The following is a 15412-nucleotide window of genomic DNA, read 5'->3' as shown; positions in this document are numbered from 1 at the left end:
ATCTATCTGGCCTATGACAAGTGGCTTCAGGCCTCTCATGGCTCAGGTGCTGCTAAGGGACCTTGAAACTGCTTATCCTTCCACTGTATCATTTGGAAAAAAAGTGGAGAGTCCCCTGCCATGTCAGCTGTCACTCAGGACTAACTTCCCAGACTAAGGCTGGTCTCTCCTGCATTCTCTTCTCCAGTTCACTGGTGACACTGGGGAGACAATTCTTTGGCAGCACTGCTGTCTTCTAAAACTAAAGCAGTTTCCTGAATTTGCCTCAAACCTACAAGGAAATACTCAGGATTCTAATCTCAGTTCTGCCACTTACTGTGGTGTGACCCTGAGCAAATCTTAAACCACTCAGTGTCAGGTTTCTCAACTAAAAAAGGGTACTAAGACTTATGTCCCAGGGCCTTGACAGAAACTAAAGGATAAGGTAGACACAAGTGCCCAACCAACATTCAGTGATACCTGAATCTAAGTTTAGGCCAACTACCCTGTTGCCACCCAAGGAGCCGAGGGAAGGCTGCTGCCAACCCTGCCAACCATGAGGCCGAGGCAACATCTGTTGAGAAGCCCAGACGTCAGTGTACTGAAGTCTATGCTTCTCCCGTGATGTGGCTACTCACCCAGACTGACACAGAGAAAGCTGGGGTGGTACCTGGAGGTGGCGGGTTCCCTCAGCGCACGTTTATACCAGGTCCTCAGCTAAGCGCAAGGCCTGCAAGGGGTAATACAGCAGCTTCTGCCCTCAAGGAGCTCAGCACGACACCAGGTACCAGTGTGGCTAGTGCCGTGAAGAGCTCGGGCCTGGATGCTGTGGGAACCCACAGGAGGAGCACTTACCCCTGTGGGGCTCAGGGATGGGAAAAAGCAAGCAGGCTGAGGGAAAAGCTTGTGCAAAGGCTGAGGGCAAGACACGGGGGTGTGAGACCGTGGGCAGCAACCAGCTCTGTTACACAGAGGAGGGGAGCGAGAGACGAGGCTGGACAGATGGCTGGGCCAGATCCCAAGCACCTCACATGCCAGACTCGGCATACTGCTCCTGGCTTCCCGCAAATGGCTCTGTGATGTTAAGGAAGCTGTGATGTCAAAGAAGCTGTATTCTCTTAGAACCTGAAGATGGCAACCTCTTTCCTGCCCACCTCCCAGGGAGGCTCAGACAACAGCTGGGAGGTATAGAACTAAGGAGCTGCCAAGCTTCTGCTGTGAGGAGAACTGGGAACACACACTGAGGACCCAGGTGGGAATGACTTTGTAGTGATCTGCACAACTCACCGGCCTCCTGCTCCATCCACACTGTGCAGCGGGGCAAGATGCACCCCATCTGCGTCCTGCAGCCAGAGGATGACGACGGTGTCCGCCATATTCTTGCTAAGAAACTCAACTGGTTGTGACCATTGTTTTTAATTGAGGGAATCAAGTTAACCATACAAGAAGCCTGTAAACACTGGAACGCAGAAACACATAAGCTGCTACACAGGAGTCTCTGCAACAACACACATCTGCAGGAGGTCTCTCTTGCTACAAGGGGTGGGGTGGAATAGGGAGATTTCTGTACCTGGGGCTGACAGTGGAGTGAAATGAAAGGCAGGAAGGTTTTTCCACACAACCAGGAACACAGACACGATGTGCGGTGACCAACAGACTCTGACCTGGGGGTGGTTAGTCTGCACTTGAGCTTGGCTGCGGCTGTCTCTGCTGCTGCTCTTTCGGCTTCTTCTTCTTCTTCTTCTTCTGTTTGGACAGGCAGCCCAGCGCGGACTCACCACTGCTGGGGGCGGACACTAGCACAGGCAGCTTGCCTGACTGAGTTGGATACTTGGTTTTCAGGTCATCTTTAAACAACGGTTGGGAGAGTAAATGGCGCAGCTCCTTCTTCAGGACCTTCATCTGCTTCTGTCTCCGACGCTCTTCTTGCTCATCTACTTTTCCTCCTCGAAACACAACACAAAATAGGTATTAACTACAATTTGTAGGAGCATTTTGTTTCCCTCGGATGGGTAATACTCATGATGAAAAGTGTTCTGGAGCTCTTTTGGGGAGGCAGGACTCAAAAGTTCTCTGCAGAAGCTAGTGTTGGCAAACTTCTAACACAGTCTGAGAGCCACTCAGGGCCACTCTGCCCTTTACTCTTCACAAAAACCCTCTAAGACAAGAAGTATATTTTACAGTTAAGGAAACTCAGGTCACTTGTAAAAGTTCACAGAACTAGGTCAAACTGAGATTAATACCCAAGCCTCCTGACCTGAAGATCAGTCTTCCTCCTATGAACCAGCCCCCCAACTGCTGCCTTGAATTTGGTGACTGGACAGCTACCACACCCTCCAGGACAGTGAAAGCCCCTGTGCAGCCCAACCCCGCTGCCTCTCCCCACCAGCGCTGTGACTGCATCTGCAGAGGCGGGCACAGCCCCAGGGCCTTGTGCATTGCAGACCCAGCCCCAAGCCTCAACTACTAGAAGGACCAGTCACTGCCATCAAGCCCAGTGGTTTGGCTCCTGGCTTCCGTGCAGAGACAGCAGTGAGTCTGCCTCTAAATTCACCGGCTTTGGCACTGAAATGCCAACACCTCAGCTGAGCTGTCCACTTGTGGGGTAGAAAGAGCACTAGATCTAACTGGTGTCAGTTCCAGATGTCGTTCAAATTCTTATTAGACTCAGGAGCTTTCCTAGAGCAAGGACCACACAGATTCATCCCTGAATCCTTCCTTAGCCTCTGCCCCAGATTCAGAGCAGGGGCTCAGGAAATGCCTGGTGCTGGAGCTGTTTCCCTGCACAAATTGTTTCTGTGAGCCTCTAGCTCCCAAATGTAAAGGGATAATAATTCCTGCTCTGTTTATGTCTTGAGACCGTGGAGGTCAAATGAGATGATGACAGAGTGCTCTGTCAGCCTGGAAGACAGTGACGATAAATAGTAACTCGAAATGCATCAAATACTTCCTATTTGCCAGTCGCTTTATAAGCGCTTTACACTCACTAACTTAAACCATCTTTGCAACCCCGTGAGGTAGGTACTTATGATCTTCATTTTATAATTGAAGACAGCCTAAATACAACAGAGAGGTTAAGTAACTTGACCTGGGCACACAGCCAGTTAAGGGAATGGGCAGCAGTCAAGCACAGGCGGTCTGGCCGCAGAGCCTGCCCCGGTGTCACTGTCCGCCACTGCCTCTCCTCACGAGGGAGGGTACTGAAGGCAAGACAGAGGGAACAAAGGCCAAAGACTTTAGGCTCATCTGGGACTAGGGCCTGTCACAAAGAAGGAAAAGGCATCTTGCAGACTGTGACAAGGCCCATGGTAGTGGGGAGGTTCCAACAGATAAAAGCTGAAGGGAAAAACAAAAGCAAAAGGCTGAATGAACCCTTCCTCAAGCCCATCTAGCCCCTTACCCTTATACATTTCTTCTTCCAGCTCAATCTCAAGGGCAGCCGCTGCCTGCTCAATCCAAGAGTTGTGCAGACAAGCCTGGAAGTTCCGATACTCGGCTTTCTCAATCTGGCGAGCTAAACGGATTCGTTCCTGAGGGAGAGGAACAGAAAGGATTCAGTCCTCTAGGAGGGTTCAGTCCTCTAGGAAGAAAAGTCTCATTTAAGTTGTATTTTTAAAAAAAGCTCTTGAGATCAGTGCTCAGTTCCTATCAAAATGCATTTGCTTCGGTTCCTGATTAAAGCACAGAGGGCATCACTGCTAGTGAGCACATACAAACAGACCACAAGAGCCAGCTTTCCCAACAAACCTGAACAGCTCCTCTTCTTGGGAGCTCACCTCGGTCAGACTGCCCATCTTCATGGGTCTGGAGGGAGCTCTTTTCTCCAGACACCAAGGCTGGCTGCCATAGCTGAACCGAGACCCGGAAATACCCCAAAAGCCCTGGGTTAGGGCCCAGCTCTCACTCACAGAAACAACAAATGCATAGAACTGACTTCTCTCTCTTCCATGTCATCCTTTACCAAAAACAATTCAATTCTCCCTCTCAGGATACACCAAAAAAAATGGGAAAAAAAATGGGAGAAAGGAGCCATGAGAAGCCAGGATGGCTCCTAATCCTTCATGTAATCTCCCCCTTTCCATCCTCATCTCCCACTGTATTTCCTCACACAACCAACAATCCTTTCAAGCCAGAGGAACCAAAAGAACTTGAACCATTCCATGCTTTTGCTCCCTCAATGCCTGGAATTCCACTCCCTCTTCACCTCTTCACATCTCTGCCTGCAGAGGCTTGAAGGAAACAGCATCTCCTGCCAGTGTAACCATATGCCCACTGTCCAAAGTGCTCTATTTTGTACCTGAACTTCAGCCTGGGCTTGGCCTCCCTCACGAGCTGGTGGACTTCTGTGGAAGAGAACCCAGCCTGCTTTGCTGCCTGACACACCATAGCCCAGAGTAAGTAGCACCCACTCAGTGAATGCTTATTGAGTTAAAATAAAACCCCCAAGGTAGGAATTACAGGTACTTGCTTCGGGATGTGACAAACCTTTAATTTCTGCCTCAACAAGATACATGGACCTCACTTCCCTCTTCCCTACAACCATCCATCTGATGGGATGTCCAACCAGCCATGCTCACTGCCCTTGTCCGGTGGAGGAGGGTGATGGTGGAGGCTTCAGGGGCAGTGAAGAAAGGGTTCATGAAGAAAATTCCTCACACTTTGGCCATGTACCCTTTCTCTATTCTGCCAGGCACAGTGCTCCCCATTCCTTTTTTTTTTTTTTTTTTTAAACAAATCTCCCTGTTTAGCTGTTGGCAGAACTATTACTTAGTTTCCAAGGGTGATACTGTGAGACTCTCACAGCAAAGTGAGCGAGCAGCACAATGCCTCCCTCATTAGCACTAGGCTTCTAACTTTTCTACCTTGACTGCATCCATATACTTTGACTGCACAGGGAACAGTGGAATATCTTCATCTTTCTTGAGGGTTTTGTAAATCTTCTTAAAGTTGATCACATCCTCAGGCCCAACCAGCATCAGGCTGAGGCCTTCATTGGTGGCACGAGCAGTTCGACCACTTCGGTGGACATAAATCTCCGAGGTGCGAGGGACCTGCCAAAGGAGGGACCAGGAGGTCAACAACTGGTGATCAGCAAACACTGCTCTTCCCCTCAGGGCCAACAAAGCAATGCTGGACCCTCCTCCTGCCCAGCCAGGCAGCTAGAAACCTCTCCAGCACTGTGGACAGATCCAGCCCTTCTCCCTAAATCCCACGTTCAAACTGTCCCCAGGCTTTAGCCTGTTCACTGTGCCTTCCCATGACCTCTGCCCAGGTTCAGGCCCTTGGGACCACTCAACTGGACAATGGCAGTCACTTTTTATTTGGTCCCTCGTCCTCCTACTCCCCCCCAACCCAACCCAAAGCTGCCAGTCAAAGCTCTTCTCGAGTCAAAGCTCTGACCATAATAACCCCTCTAACGAAAGAAACTCTAATGGTTCTTCATTAACTCGGCATGGATGACTGATGAAGGTAATCATAACCAATGTTTATTAACTGATTACAATGCACCAGGCAACTCCAAGCACTCTGCATGTATTACCCCACTTATTCCTCACAACAATAACATGAAATAAATGCTTTCATGATTATCCATATTATAGGCCAGGAAGCTGAAAACACCGATGTTAAGCAATTCCCCCTAAGTTATCCAACTAAGTGGTCGAGCCAGGATTTGAAATGAAGCAGTACAGCTCCAAAGACCATGCTCCAAAGACCATCCTGCCTCTACTTCAATATATACTGGATACATTACCCACAGACAATGTGGCATGGGAGCCGACAATCCCTCCCTCCCCGACACCCACGGACACACCATTAATCAAGAACAGTCTTCTCCACTGAGCCCAGGTAATGCTCAGGATCATCTCAGGGGCCAGAAATGATGCCATTCTTCACTTTCCTCTTCTAACACACACCCCTTCTTCTCACTCCCAGCCAACTGCCCATTTCTGCATGCTCTACACGCCCAAATCCTCTTCATCCTTAAATGCCAATCATCTTTTAGAAAGCACTTTCCAACCTCCCTACCTCCCAAACTAGAAGTTACCTCTCTCCCTGATTATATTTTGCAACTTTCTAGTATCTTTTGCCTTAAATTATGGCTGTGGTCATCTCACCTCCTCTAGTGGATCTGATAGTTCTTAGGGGCTGGAACTGTATTTTGTTCATCTGGGTATTTCCCACAAAGACTGACCCAGACTCTTCCCCCGCCAAAAAAGGAAGAATAAAGATTTGCTAAACTGAATTGGACGAAGGATTTAAAAGAAGAAATAATCATGCCAGAATAGCTACCATTTATTGAGTACTTTCACTGAGCTAGGTGATCCATCAGCATTAGCTCATTTAATTCTTGTGATAGCCCTATGGGGTAGGTAGCATCATTACTCCCAGTTACAGACAATGACATTGAAACCAGAGATACTACGTAACATGCCCAAAACTAACCAACTAAGAAGCAGTCAACAAGCATCCAAACGCTAGAAGTGTGATTCTAGAGCCCATACTCCTAACCACTGCTCTATGCTAATATTTAGGCTAATTTTATACTAATATGAGCTAATATTAGTATCGGAATCAACAGCAGTTAACATTTAGGAAGTGCTCACTACATGCCACCTGGCTTTCTAAACTCTTCACACACAATAACTTATTTCACCTTAATAACAACTTAAGAAGTCGATATTGTAATAACTGCCATTTAACAGATGGAAAAAATTGAAGTACAAAGAGACTAAATAACCAGCTCAAGATTACACAGCTGGGATTTAAGCCCAGGCAGGACCTAACTACTATACTCTTTAATTTCTCTAAACCAGAGTAACCATTTGCTAAACTTATTATGCCCATTTCATGGAAGAAACTAAGACTTTAACCTGCCAATATCAAGTAGCCTGCCCAAGTCAGAGAGAGGGGCTATGTAACATGCTAAGAGGTTTTGGAGGTTTTGAGAATAAACCTCACCAGTGTTCCAAAGTGGCAGCAGCTGGTTGGTCACCAGATGCCAGTGGTATTCTCTGTTGCCTGAGGCCTTGGGACCAACAATTCCTCCCTCCCCCAACCTTTGCTTTAAAAATTCCCCATCCAGTGCTAGGAGATGCCTATAAATTCCCTGATGGCCCCACCTGGTAATGGATGACATGCTGGACTTTAGGAATATCCAGGCCCCGAGCTGCCACATCTGTTGCCAGGAGAACACAACTGTGGTGGAGAGAGAAAGCTCATTAATAATAACAGCTATCAATAATCAAATTCTTACCACCACCTGAGTACTCTACATACTACAGTCCTTACAAACACTCTACCAGATAATAATACTATTATCTCCCTTTGACAGAAGCTGAGGCTCAGAGAGATTAACTTCCCAACGTATATATATGACTACTGAGTTGTGGAGCCAGGATCCAAACCTGGGCTTCACTGGCCACAATCAACAAGCCACACTCTGCAATACTAAAAGACGACCTCAAGTGAATTAAAAGAGGCCATATTCCAGGACAGTGACCCCGTTTCCTATCACTCTCACACTTACCTCCCCCCATTCACATAGACATCCCTGCTCTCCTTGCTCTTCCTCAAACATGACAAAGCTGCTGTTGCCCCTACACCTTTGCACTTTGTGCACCTTAGGCTGTGAAAGGTTTTTCTCAGATATTCACATTGCCTTACTTTCTTCCACTCTCTGCTCAAATCTCACCTCATGAGAGAAGCCTCCCAGACCACACCCCGACAGCCTGCACAACTCCCTATACAACTTTACCTCTTAGCACCACTGACAAACTATACACCTACATTTCAATTTATTATCTCCCTCCACTAGAATGTAAACTCCATGACAGCAAGGACTTTGCATTATTCACTGTTCTATTACCAGCCCCTAGAACAGTGCCAGGTTCATAGGAAGCACTCAATAACATGTGTTGGGTAATGTATGTGTAGTTTGATGAAAGTTAAAAGCACGTGAGTGTTTTAAGAACTTAAGATTCTGGGCCCTTTCAGGGTCCCTACTCTCTGTAGATAGGGCCGTGGAATATGATGTTTGCAAAACATTAAACCTCTGCTCTAAGTCAAGGTCAGCAAACTTTTTCTGTAAAGGGCCAGAGAGTAAATAATTTTTGGCTTTGTGGGTGATGTCTGTTGAAACTATTCACTTCTACCATTATAGTGCAAAAGCAGCCATAGAAAATATGTAAATGGCCTTGCTGGGTTCCAGTAAAACTATACTTATAAAAACAGGCAATGAGCTGGATTTGGTCTGTGAGCCACAGTCTGCCAAACCCTGATCCAGGAAACCACTAACTCTAGCAACATCAAGGGAAGATAAAACAGACACTTGTTCTAGAAACTAATCTGTAACCTGTAACCTGACAAAATACTGTGGACAAAAGCCAGGTTAGAGGGCCTTGACTTCCCAGGCCCTCATCCTGACAGTCTGCACCCTGCTGTCTGCTTGAGTATCGTTCTGGCCCAAAGGCAGACGGACATGACAGCATGAGCTCTGGGGTCTGACACACTTGTTTGAGGCCCAACTCTGCCACTTCAAGCCGAGAAACCTTGAGCGAGCTGATGTGTTTTTCTAGACCTTATTTTTCACTTATAAAATAAAAAAAATGATAAGCAGTAAGTATTAAGGCCAATATTTAGCAAGTACATCCTATGTGTCAAGCACTGTTCTAAACACTTTACGTGTCTACATTCCCTTATTCCTCATAACAATGCTCTGAGATAGTTTCTATTATAATACTAATTATGAGAAAACTGAAACACAAAGAAGTAATGTTTGTTTGTTTGGGGAGGTAGTTAGGCTTATTTTGTAAAGGAGGTGGTGGGCACTGAACCCAGGACCTCGTGCATGTTGGTCATGCACTCTACCACGAGCTGTATACCCTCCCCCGCAGAAAGAAGCAATGTGACCAGCTGGAGGTAACAGTCAGGATCTGCTCCCAGGCAGTCTGCTCCCAGTCTGTGCTCTTAACCATGGCTATTCTGCTTCTTCTCAAGGATGTTAGAAGTGAATGAAGGTAATAATGTATCTAAAACACTTGCACAGTACTTAAGCTGTTGTTCAGTGTTCAGTAACAGTAAGTATTACTTTCTTTCATTATTAAAGGAGTTTCTGTTAGGCATTACCAGCAACCAAATGTACTAGATGAGAGTGAGCCTGCCTCATGCTGTACAGAAAGAAAAAAAGGGCTACCTTCTACTGACAAAGCTCCCATGAGAGGAGGTAGCTTCCCACCATCCTGGCAACCCTGACCCAATGGCTAGTCTGGGACAGGCCTGACTTACTCTTCCAGATGGGCAAACTGCTCTAGGTTTCTGAGCCTCTGCTTCTGGTGCATGCAGGCATGTAGGGTCAGTGGCATGATATCCAGGACTTTCAGGAGCCCAGAGAGGCGTTTGATGCAGGAGATACTGTTGGCAAACACTAAGGTGCGGCCTGGGTACTGCATCAGGAAGTAGTACAGATATAAGTCTTTCTCATCAGTCTCACAATGGATCTTGGTCTCTGTCAGTGTCTCTACCGTGGCCTCATTTCTTGTGAGATCAATGACCTTGGGCTTGCCCCTCATGCCAATCTTCTGCACAAGCAGGTCAAGTTTGGCAGTTTTGTCGATTTTCTTTGCATGCTTCTTGTGAAGGATTCGAGCAGGAGCTTGATGTACCAGGGTCAGTGTGGCAGAAAAAACAAGTGTCTGTCTCTTTGGGTTGTACTGGGAGTCACTGAGCATCTCTAGCAGCTGTGAGAGCTCAGCAAAGTGGCCTTTCTCAACCATCCGGTCAGCCTCATCGAGCACTAGGCACCTGTAGATCCAGACAGATCCACAAAACCTGGTTAGTAGCAGGTAAGAGGAGTCTTCTGTAGCATAATCTACCACCACCACCAACACAAACACCACACCACCGCCACCAGGGCCCTCAACTAATCTCCCTCACTCATGCCTGGTTTTCTAAAGGCCAAGGTCTGGCTGGTACCACAGCATGGCATTTTGTGACCGGGAGAAGGCATTGCACATCCTACCCTATCACCTCAGGCCCACTTCAGAACAGTGGGGTGAGGAGAAAGGGAGTGTGGTACTGTCTCTCACCTGAGCTGCCGAAGGTTGCTCAAATGAGGGTGCTTTTCTTTAACTAGCTCCCATAGCCGGCCTGGGGTGGCAATCACGATCTCCGGCTGGTGGTTCAGCATCCTCTGCTGTTTCTGCGTGGACATTCCACCAACCAAAATTGCAGTTTTAATACCTATGGTACACAAAACAGAAGGGACACTGTTACTCAGCCTGATTGCTTATTTCCTCCACCACAGACATAGGTACCCCCAGATTAGTAGAGGCTGCTAGTCACCAGCATGGCTCCCTTCTCCAGGGGAGTCCTAAGAGCTGGCCTGGCCATTGAAGCCACTGCTAGAGAGCTTACTAACTCTTCTATGATCTAGGCTCTGCCTACTTCCCCAGCCTCATTTTTCTCTACTCCTTCCCCTCCAACCAGAACACAAGGGCTAGATTTGAACCCAGGCATGCTGACATCCAAAACTCCAGAGAAACTCAGCAGTGGCACACCGCAATACTGGGAATGATGTAAACTGCAGCTGTGACACATCTTCCCTAAGAAGCCCTGCCCATTCCCCTCAATTAGTATTAATCTGAATCTCCTCCTATGCTTAATGTTCTCTTCTCTCAGTATCCAGTGTGGAATGAAAACAAATGATCACACAGACAAAGTGCCTAGTAAAGTGCCTCCTCACACATAGTAAGAGCCTGTTAAATAACTGGTGCTTTCATTATAAAACTGAAACCCCCACTTGGTAAATAATTGATGCTTTTACTATAAAATTGAAACTGTACAGCCCTTCCCAAGGAATTCCCTGAGAGAATTAAGTTCTAATGCCCTATGGCAGAGATCAGCAAACTTTTTCTTTTTTCTTTCTTTTTTTTTTTTAACATTTTAAATCAACTATACTTCAATAAAAAAGCAAACAAACAAACAACCCATTTAAAATATGGGCAGAAGAACTGAACAGACATTTTTCCGAAGGAGGAAATGCAGATGGTCAACAGGAACATGAAAAGCTGCTCCACATCACCAATATCAGGGAAATGCAAATCAAAATCACGATGAGACACCATCTCACACCTATTAGAACGGCCATCTTCAAAAAACACAAATAACAAATATCAGCAAGGATGTGCAGAAAAGGGAACCCTTATTGGTGGGAATGTAAAATGGTATAGCCACCACAGAAAACAATACGGAGGTTCCTCAAAAACCCAAAATCAGAACCACCACATGGCCCAGTAATTCCACTCCTGGGCATATACCTGAGAAAAACAAAAACAGTAATTCAAAAAGACATATATATACACACACATACATAGACCCCACTATTAACAGCAGCACTATGTACGATCGCCAAGACATGGAAGCATCTCAAGTGCACAACAACAGATGACTGGATAAAGCAAACTTTTTCAACAGTAAACATTTTTGGCCCTCTGGGGGCCAAATGTCTACCACAAACTACTACCTCTATTCCACTCTGCCTTGGTAGTACAAAAGTAGCCACAGATAATACATAAATATATCAGTGTGGTAGCACGTTATTTACCAAAAAGCAATGGTGGTCTGCCAAACCCTACCCTAAGCATCCATTGTATCCAGTAAGTTAATTAATTTCCCATGCAGTTAGAATAGCATTAGCTATGTGTCATCCTTGGTAGAATTAAGAATGTGTCACTCAAACAATTTTCTGTAGGGCTTGATTCTCTGGCAGATGAGAAAGGTTCCCTCTAGAAGGTGGGAGCCACAGCTCACTCCTCTTTGCAACTCCAGCAACTGGAATCCTTTCAGGAAATATTTGGTAGAAACTGAACCTCACCTGTAAACTTGGCCACAGCATCAATGTGTTGTTTGACTTGAACGGCTAGCTCTCGAGTGGGAGTCAGAACCAGTCCAAGCAGAGGACGCTTTGGAGGTGCTTGAGAGGTGGCAATTTTGCCACCCAACTCTTGTTTTAACTTTCCAGTCCGCTTTCCATCAAGCTTTTCCTCGTTTTCATCCTGTTTAAGGATGGGCTTCTCCCTGATCAGGGAAGAAGGTCCTTCACCAGCATCATCATCATCACAGGAAGGCGGTATCTGGTCTGAGACAGTAGCTCCGGTCTTGACTCTTGCCTGGTTGGGTGATGCTCTAGCCTTCGCTCCAGCCTCACTGGGGAGTGCTTTATTCTCAATTCCAATCTCATCAGGCAAAGCTCCAGCCTCAGTTCCAGCCCTGCTTGGTGATCCAGTCTCAGTACTAGTCTCCCCAGGTGGGGCTCCTGTGTCACCTAGGGCTGGGGTAGGCTTCTTTTTCTCCATCTGCCACTGCAACACTGCATGAATCATTGGAATGGCAAAGGCAAGAGTTTTTCCACTTCCTTAGAGGCAGAGCAAAGAACAAACAAAAACACTGTGAATCCACAGATACACATACTTTCATCTGAGAGTCTACCCCTTACATGGAATAAGGGACCCTAAAATTAGCCAAGTGCCACCCCAACCAACCCAAAGCTCCTTCCACCCTACACAGATCCCCCTACAGCACTGCAACCAGAGGGTATCTATAATTAGGAACCTGAGGAAAAGACTGACAGACTGGCATCGAAGGTTAAGGTTACACAAACTACAGACAAAGGTCCAACCACTGAATCCCTAAAGAGATGGGTAAGTTTTGTGTGTGTTTTTTGTTGTTGCTCTGAAAGAACAATACACTGAAGGGTAAGAAATAGAAATCTATTTGATACTTACCCAAGATCTTTCTTTGGTAAGAAGGAGAGGAGTAAAAGAAAATTTTCTTAGTTTTTGAGGAAATTTTAAAATAGCACATTTTTGTCTATGTTTGAACATTTTCAAACTTTGAATGTATATGGATCCCAAGTACTCACATCATCTGTGTAGTCAAAATAAACAAACAAAACAAAACACCTCAGGCTGAGAATTTAAAGTGGTTCCAAAATTATAATGCCCCAAGCAGAAGCAAATAAATGATCTCTGGAGGAAGAAACCTTTACCCTAGGCCTTAAAGAATTCTCAGGTAATTCTCAGAGGAAAACGAACAACTCTCAGTAAGAAAAAAAACAAACAACTAACCCACAAGGGAACAAAGTACTAAAAGCAAGAACTGTTAAAAAAAAAAAAAAAGAGAGACTCATAAAGCTTCAGGTAAGAAAAACAGCACTTGTCATCAGAAACAATGAACACTACAGACAGTGTAACATCTTTATTTGACGACTTCAAAATAAAACTGACAATCTAGAACTCTATACTCAGTAAAAATCTCCTTCAAAACAAATGCAAAATAAAGACTTTTTCAGGTATACAAAAGTTGAAATACTTCATCACCAGCAGACCTGGACTATAGAAAATATTAAAGGAAGTCTTTCATGCAGAAGAAAATATGTTATCAGTTGAAAATCTAGATCTTTACAAAGGAATGAAGAGCACCAGAAATGGTAACATGAGTAAATGTAAAAGATGTCTTTTTCTTATTAAAACTTCTTTAAAAAATAAGTGATAATTTAAAGCAAAAATAATAAAAATATGTTTGGGGATTTCCAACACATACAAAGTACAAAACAATAAGCACAAAGGAAAGAGAAATAGAGTACTATATGCAAAGTAATATATTATCACCTGAAGGTAGATTATGATACATTAAAGATAGATACTGTGAACACAAAAGCAATCTCTAAAAGGACATAACAAAGAGTTATAGCTAAAAAGACAATAAAAAAGATAAAAATGGTATCACAAAAAAAATTCAATCCAAAGAAGGCAGAAGAAGAATAAAGGAACAAGGAATAGCTGGGAAAATAGAAAATACCAAAGCAACAGATTAAAACCCAATCATTATCAATAATCACATTAAATATAAATGACCTCAACACACAATTATAAGACAGAGATTGTTGAATTAAACAGCAAGACCCAATTATATGCTGCCTACAAGAAACCCACTTTAAATGTAAAGACAAATAGGTTAAAAGTACAAGTATGGAGAAAGACACACCAAGCTAACATTAATCAAAATAAAGCTAGAAAGCTACATTAATACCAGACAAAGGAGATTTTAGAACAAAAATACTTTAGGGAAAAAGAGGGCCATTTCATAAGGAAAAGAAATGAATTCATCTAGATGATGTAACGGTCCTAAACACTTATGTATCTAACAACAGAGCTTCAAAATACACAAAACATAAACTCACAGAACTGCAAGTAGAAAACTATCACTCAAGAAAAAAATAACAAATATTTCTAATATATTAAAGCAATTAAATTTTTAACTAAAATCCAACTTATAAAAAAAAAGTGCAAGCACAGATGAATTTTACCCAATATTTAAGGAAGAAAAAAAATACCATTTCTATGCACACTCTTTCAGAATATTGAAAAAAATACTTCAAGTCATTCTGAGGCTTGCATTACTGATTCCAAAACCAGTCAGACATTATAAGAAAAGGAAACTACAAACCAATATCCTATGAACAGAAATTCAAAAATCACCTACAAAATTTTTGCAATTTTATCCAACAACATATAAATGAAATAATACACAGTGACTAAGTTCAGTTTGCCCCAGGAATGTTTAAGTTTAGATTAATATTTGAAAAATCAATGTAATTCACCATTATCAACAGATTAAAAATGAAAAAAACACATATTTCAATACATACAGAAAAGGAATTAAAAAAAATAAATCCACCATTCCTGATTAAAAAAACTATCAGCAAACCAGAAATAAAAGAGAATTTTCTCAAGCTGATAAAGGACATCTGTGAAAAATCTGCAGCGGGGAGGGTATAGCTCAGTGGTAGAGTTCGTGCTTAGCATGCATAAGGTTCTGGGTTCAATCCCCAGTACCTCCATAAATAAATAAATAAGCAACCTAATTACCCCACCAAAAAATAATTTAAAAAGAAAGGAAGGAAGGAAGGAAGAAAGAAAAAGAAAGAAAGAAAGACCTACATTTAACACCATACTTAAATGATGAAAGACAATGGGAGATCAGAAACAAAGCAGTGATGTCCACTATACCATTTCAATTCAAACTGTACTGGAGGTTTTAGCCAGTGCACTAAGACAGAAATAAATAAAAGGCATCCAGACTGGATGATATAATTATCTGTGTAGAAAAATCCTATGTAATCTCCAAGAAACTACTTAATGCTACCAAGCTGCAGGACACAAGATCAATATACAAATCCATATTTCTATTTATTAGCAACAATCAGAAATAGGAAATTTTAAATTACCATTTACAAGAGCATCAAAAATATGAAATACTTAAGGATAAATCTAACAATAGATATGCATACAATGAAAACTACAAACCATTGCTAAGAAAAACTGAAGACCTTAAAAAAAAATTGGAGAGACAGACCACATTCATGGACAGGAAG

At 43.8% G+C, this 15412-nt stretch overlaps 1 protein-coding gene across 3 annotated transcripts in view; it reads right to left on the bottom strand.

Moving 5' to 3' along the window:
- Positions 1-1379: 1379 nt before the first annotated feature.
- Positions 1380-15412, bottom strand: part of DDX24 (DEAD-box helicase 24) — a 21789-nt gene continuing 7756 nt past the window's right edge. Inside the window, exons 3-9 of one of the 3 annotated variants that reach the window (XM_074365091.1) lie at positions 11852-12391; positions 10065-10218; positions 9265-9780; positions 7101-7176; positions 4842-5030; positions 3380-3509; positions 1380-1922 (exon numbers count right to left, since the gene is read on the bottom strand). In XM_074365091.1, the coding sequence (XP_074221192.1) occupies positions 1654-1922; positions 3380-3509; positions 4842-5030; positions 7101-7176; positions 9265-9780; positions 10065-10218; positions 11852-12391 (1874 nt within the window). In that variant the 3' untranslated portion in view covers positions 1380-1653. Of the gene's footprint in view, positions 1926-3379; positions 3510-4841; positions 5031-7100; positions 7177-9264; positions 9781-10064; positions 10219-11851; positions 12392-15412 lie in introns of all 3 variants that reach the window. The other 2 variants (XM_074365090.1, XM_074365092.1) reach the window with 2 other exon arrangements.

Source organism: Camelus bactrianus, chromosome 6 (assembly GCF_048773025.1).
Source record: "Camelus bactrianus isolate YW-2024 breed Bactrian camel chromosome 6, ASM4877302v1, whole genome shotgun sequence".
NCBI lineage: Eukaryota > Metazoa > Chordata > Mammalia > Artiodactyla > Camelidae > Camelus > Camelus bactrianus.
Note: the sequence above shows the minus strand (reverse complement) of the source record. Positions and strands in the feature narration are given on the sequence as shown.